This window comes from Sesamum indicum, linkage group LG5, assembly GCF_000512975.1.
Source record: "Sesamum indicum cultivar Zhongzhi No. 13 linkage group LG5, S_indicum_v1.0, whole genome shotgun sequence".
Classification (NCBI taxonomy): Eukaryota; Viridiplantae; Streptophyta; class Magnoliopsida; order Lamiales; family Pedaliaceae; genus Sesamum; species Sesamum indicum.
In genome coordinates, this window is record NC_026149.1 from 6,920,153 (window position 1) to 6,926,329 (window position 6,177).

Sequence of the window (6,177 nt, forward strand, 5' to 3'; positions counted from 1 at the left end):
TCATCCTAAAGCAGTTCGCTTTCGTCCGGAATCAGCTGAACAAATCGGTGTGGCTAGCCAACGAGGTCTGACCCCAGTTGCAGCTATACGAGGCAAGTGCGGACTTCAAAGATGTGGCCGTCAAGAACAAAGTCGGACTATATCCATTTGAGGAAAACTTTCTAAACACTACTGCATTTCGTAATTCATCCTTTCCTTCGCCCGATTCTGTCCCTCGTCCTAACGGTTCCTCATCTCTCTTCTGCCCCAGGGAACGCACTCCTGTCCGCTACAACTACTATAAGTCGTTCGCGCAAGCAGTCGGGCAACCCCGCAGCGGTATGTATTGTCTACCATAGGGGATCTTCCTATATCAACATGCACAAGAGGAAGATAACTATTTTTTTTAATAATTTATGAATATGCTGTTAATTGTACTTTTTTTCTATAGGAGGCAAAGCTCGATCAGCCTGTGATGCAGATGGAGTTATTCCCCAGATGCTATGAAAAGAAGGTCAACTCCAGCTGAAGCAGCCTGAGAGCAGAGGAGGTGGCTGTAAGTAATAATATTTAAAATATTTTGTTTTTTTAATTTTTTTAATACTAACATTTATGTTTGTTTTGCAAGAGACATTTTAGAAATTGTTGGAGGATCACCATCCTCAAGCCACAACTGATGACCAAGATACTCAGCCTGAATCAGAGGGCTTAATGGCACCAAGTAGCAGCTCTGGATGGTAGTAGTTGGGGCAAGAACAAGGATCGTGTATTCGGCCTTGGTTCTGAGGCCCACGCCACGAGCCAGACCTACACAACTCCACCGCCACCTCTGCACACAGACATGGAGGATCAGATGGTCCGATTGGAGACGATGATGGTCGACAAGATGACATGATGTAATCGATGAAAGCCATTGCCTCGATTGTCGCCCCATCACAGCCCAACGCCTCGAGTAATGGCCTATCACAGCCTTCGACTAAACCCCGTACCCCAAACGATGAAGACATGGGCCATGCTGATGAGAGGGGTGAGGTGTAAATTAGGTTTTTTTTTCTTTTATTTGTAAACATATAATTTTTATATTAATATAATATTTTTTCATAATTATCTATCTTTAATGTTAATTGCATTTCATAATTCAATATCTATTAAATTATCAAATTAAAATAAAATAATTAATTCTACTAATTAATTATAATTATAAAATTATTATTTCAAAATTAAAAAAATATATTTTTTAAATAATATATAATTTAGGATTGGGCTTTTGCATGATTTGCGTGTGTTTAAACAAAATAAATGTCGTTCCTAATTTAATGACTAAATATCGTATGATCATTCTAAAATATGTAAATAAATAAAAGAAATGTTCCAAATAGAATAAAAGTATTCCAAAAAGATAATTTACATTTTTTTGATAATCAGACTAATTTAGAAATAGTATATGAATAAGTGGTACAAAAACCGTTACTAGTTAGAAACAATCATGACACATTCCAAATCCAATATTTTTTATAGTGAGAAAATATTCGTTATTATTTGGTTGTAACGCATCCTCTGTAGTGAAGGGGTACTACTACTACTACTACTACAATTAAATACAAAATAATTTACCCTTGTACAGTTTATGAAGCAAAATACTTGCTCATCCCACCAAGTTTCCATTACCAAGTGTTCAGAAAAATAGTTCAATAAAGATTTTTAAATTTAAAAGGATATTTAAAATGATATAATCAATTATTATATCAGGTAATAAAGAGGATTCATTAAGTTCTAATGAAACGCATCACGCCACGCATCTTCATTGTTTGGCTTTTCATTCTCTTTCCTGAGATGGACACCTCTTCAACGTCACGATAGAGTATGATTTTATAGGAAAGAAACCAAATGCCTCTGTACCTTGTTCTAGTTTCTGTGTCAAAACTAATTTCTAAGGAATAACTTGGAACTTATGCTACAGATTTACATCTTCGAATTCATCTTGAGGGCTAAATTTGATATACAACGTCCAACCATGCCAAAGTATAAGAAACTCTGTTCCTAATCTAACCTGACTATCAATGAAGAAGAATGCGTATAGACAAATGTCGTCGATATAATCACAAACAGGTGCTTCAAAGGCCAAGTTCCAGGTTGCCATATGGATCATCCCTTTCCTGAAAGAGCAGTAAATTTGTTCAGACGAAACACAACTTCGATCAACCAAGAGGTTTATTTGAATAATGAGGAAAGTGCACTTGTACTGTTCTCCAGATCTTCCACCCTGGCAGCATCCCCCATCTCAGCGCTGCCCAGTACAGACTGAGGCTTACTACTACATTCTGGGGTGTTATGTAGATTGAGATTCCTGGATCTGAACTGACAATAAGAGGATTGCAATTTCTGATGCATTTCTTCCTCGCAATGCTCATCTTTACGGTCCATTTCAATGATAATCTGCACGGATGTGGACATCTTGTGAATAAGGATACAGGCACAAACAGATTGGAAAAACACCATTTTGAGGTTTTAGCTTGTTAGTTCAAAAAAAGATGCCTTTTTTTTTTAAAAAAAAAAGGGAAGAAAAGAAAGAAAATAACATATCATGAACATCTTAGAGATCTATCTCAAGTGGGTGTTGATACCTTTGTTGGGATCTTTTGGAAGGTTGGGAGAAATCTTTGACCGCAATACTCATTGAAGAGGAGCGTAGAAATGATTAGTGGAATAGTGAAACTTGACGCAATCGGTGATTCTTTGATTCCAAAAACTCCCAAAGCAATTATTTGGGTCAGCACCAATGAGAATATTGTTGTGTTGTGAACAATAGGCCAATATAGTCCCCCAGTATCATACTCTGTGATATATACATTCAGTATCTGAAACATACATTAAGAGATAAAAATTAAAATGATGTCCTGAATGCAAAAATTTGGCAAATTACATCATAGCAAATGAGAGAACAGAAATAAGCGGATAAAGGCATCAGATTTTAAGAGAATAAGTAGCAGCGGTTCTTGAGATTCTGAAATCTATAGATTATGTCAAAAAAATGAAACATAGTGCACCATTAGGTAAAGGCATAAGTCTAGGCTTATATCATGTATCAGCTGGTGACCACTAGTCAATGCTAAGAGGTATTCTAGGCCCAACAATATTGAGAGAAAGAAATGAGTGTGAAAATAATGTACCCAGCGGGAGAGAATTCGTAGTAATTGAACCAACGCAACCACATTGGTAAGGCTATCCTTGAAAATATATCCAAGGATATAAAATCAGCATTGCTAATGAAATTAAGCCCACATGGAATAGCAATAACCTAAAAAATAGAATACTGATGCATGAAATCCTCAATCAGACATCACATCATAAACCCCTCGAACACAAAGGAAGATAAAAGAAAAGAGAAAGAAATGGCTAAAAGGGTTTTCTTTTATTAGGCATATACCAAAGCAAGAATAATATATCCTAAGGTTACAGGTGAATTGGACTCTAACTTATGAATACAAAAGCCATGCAAAAGCAAGGAAAGTGGATTTTTAACATGCCAAGATTCCAAAAATTGTACTTACTGGTTGACCGCCATTATTCCAAGATTTCATATAAACGTTGAACTAAGTTAACCCGCTTCATAAGACTATAAGAAGTCTCATTCTACTCAAGAAATCAGTCGATTATCAGTCACAATGAACAAACAAAATACAAAAGATTTTAATTCCAGCATATCCATAGATACATGACTCATGGACTACGAGAAGATTCTCATCAGCTAAGTTGTCAAAGAGAAGATTCTAAGCAAAATTGAGCTTGCAAATATAAGGGAATACGCCTCAGTGTTTTAAAGTAGAAACACAAAAACAGAGTGCCCCTAAACAAAACACAGGATCCATAGTTATTTATGTTAGCTAAACTTCTTAAAAGGAAAAGAAATCAAAATGATTCAACAAACAATGGAAAATTCAAGCACATTGTTATTAGTCATTACCTGATTGCGGTAAACTAGATAAGCAAGGAAAAAGTAAACCAGTAAGAAGGGCAATATTAGTGGTGCTATTGTGGAACAAGTGAAGCCCAGCACCCCAAACAGAAGGACTCTCGGAACTTCTGTATGGTACGGAAAGGTATATGCGCCGTAAGATGAATCATCCATATTTCGAAGAATGTATCTATAAAATAAGTTGCAGAGAAGAGGAAATGGCTGAATGATTTCACAGGACAAACTTGCCCAGCCTGATGCGAGAACATAAGTCATGAAGTAGGTGGCCTGCAGAATACAGCATGTTAATGAGATTAAAGTATGAAGCTACAACTCTATTTTAACTACATCATAAATGAAAGACTTTATGTTCCATTAGAATGTGGAGACAGACACAAGATACACATATCAACATTCAAAGAACTTTGGCCAATTATTCACTATTGCAAATGAAAGGTAAAAGTCAATATCGCAATAACCTTTAGAAGCCAAAAGGCCAGACAATGATGATGACACTACAACAGGACAATGAAAATTCAAGACGAAAGAAAAAATACCGTCGCTGGCACTGCTTTGGCAAGCAAATTTGGTATATTTCTTGCATCCCCCAACTTTGTGAATGTAAATTGATAATGGTCGATAGCAGCCTCTGTGAGAATATTGGCAAAGAATACATTCCATATAAGAAAGCAAACAAATTTAATGGATGTACTTCTTTTCCTGGCACCACGTGATATGGCGCCTTCTATCGTGGAGAAAAACATCATCACTGGTGGGACCAAATACAAAAAGATAACGAAAACAACACTAGGCAGATATCCAGTGATCAGCTGTACTAAAACCTTCCTGGAACAAAAAATAAAAAGAAAATAAATAAAACAAAACAGAAGAAAAAAAAGGAAGAAATTATAATCCCTTGTCATTCTAGTAAAATCAAGAAAAGATATGAAAGCATCAGTTAGACAGGCATCCTAGGATAACATATTTTTGTTTGAGAGAGTACACCAATTGTATTTATTTAACCTGTACTTGTGTTCCTTTTCTAGGTAAACATCAAGTTATTTGCGAAACAAATTATATTCAATCATTTGACCTATAATACATAAATTTTGAATGTTTGATATCAGATGACAATAATTTGTAAACTGTCCATTGATCTTTCTATCACAAAGTGTGGTACTTCTTCCCAATCTGGAAACACAACCCGTACACAATGTACCTTCCAACGTACAGATAACAGAATAGTTGAAACACACCACAGGAAGTCATTTCTCTGACAAGAAAATCATCTATGTTATGACATTTGACAATCATAGATGTATAGGGCAGCACTTTGAAAGAGGAAGATTCCCGACCTGACCGAAGGGGAGGCAGGTAGTAGAGCAATCTGAGTATCCAGACTCTTGGACTACACTAGGCTCAAATGAAAAACTATGACTGGGCAGGGGGGAACCACCCTTGTTTGGTTTTATTCTCATTTTAATTTTCAATTTTTGAAAGATTATTGAAAGTGAAAACATTTTTGTTTATATGTATTTTCGAGGAAATGTTTTATTATCATCCCATCCCAATTGTTAGGTTTTTATATATATATTATGTACATACACACAAATAAATTTCAATCATTAATTCTATAAACTAATAGTATATTTTTTCGATAATGCTTTGATATGACATCACTAACAACTCTAAATCAATAAAAGATATAACTATCAATATCATTTAAATAAACAATGTATTTGATTTGACGCCACTAACAATAAAAATAAAAGTATAATTTTTATCAAAATAAAAATATATTGATTTGACACTGCCAACAATGTAAAATACAATGTCATCAACTAATCCAAATATATTCTCATTTCCAGACGAAAACATAAATAAAATTGGAATCACATATTTCCCACTGAAAATTGAAATGAAAACAAAACCAAACATGGTAGATTTCTTACCTTCGTCCAATATCCTTCAAGAACGGAAATATCCTTTGTAGTTTATCCAGATGAACAAGCCCTTGTGTAAACACCACAGGGATAAGGAAGAAGATCACAAAAAGCATAGAGGCCACAAGAACGATAATTTTCCGGATCCAAAAGATTTGATGTGGTACACATAAATTTGCCCAATATATATCACTTGGTTCTGGAGCAGCATTTGTCACCCATGACAGGGGATTTGGTGATTGAAGAGTCTCTGAGACAAGCAATGCAGCATAACGAGTCCTGAAGAAAACCAAAGCAGTT

General features: G+C 35.3%; 1 protein-coding gene across 1 annotated transcript in view; it reads right to left on the minus strand.

Annotated features, from left to right (window-relative positions):
- LOC105162192 (CSC1-like protein RXW8) overlaps positions 1,787-6,177 on the minus strand; it is a gene marked incomplete in the record, with an annotated part of 10,301 nt that continues 5,910 nt past the window's right edge. Inside the window, 6 exon segments of the mRNA XM_020693940.1 lie at positions 1,787-2,135; positions 2,217-2,415; positions 2,604-2,837; positions 3,944-4,222; positions 4,492-4,780; positions 5,887-6,177. Coding sequence (XP_020549599.1) covers positions 2,125-2,135; positions 2,217-2,415; positions 2,604-2,837; positions 3,944-4,222; positions 4,492-4,780; positions 5,887-6,177 — 1,303 coding nt within the window.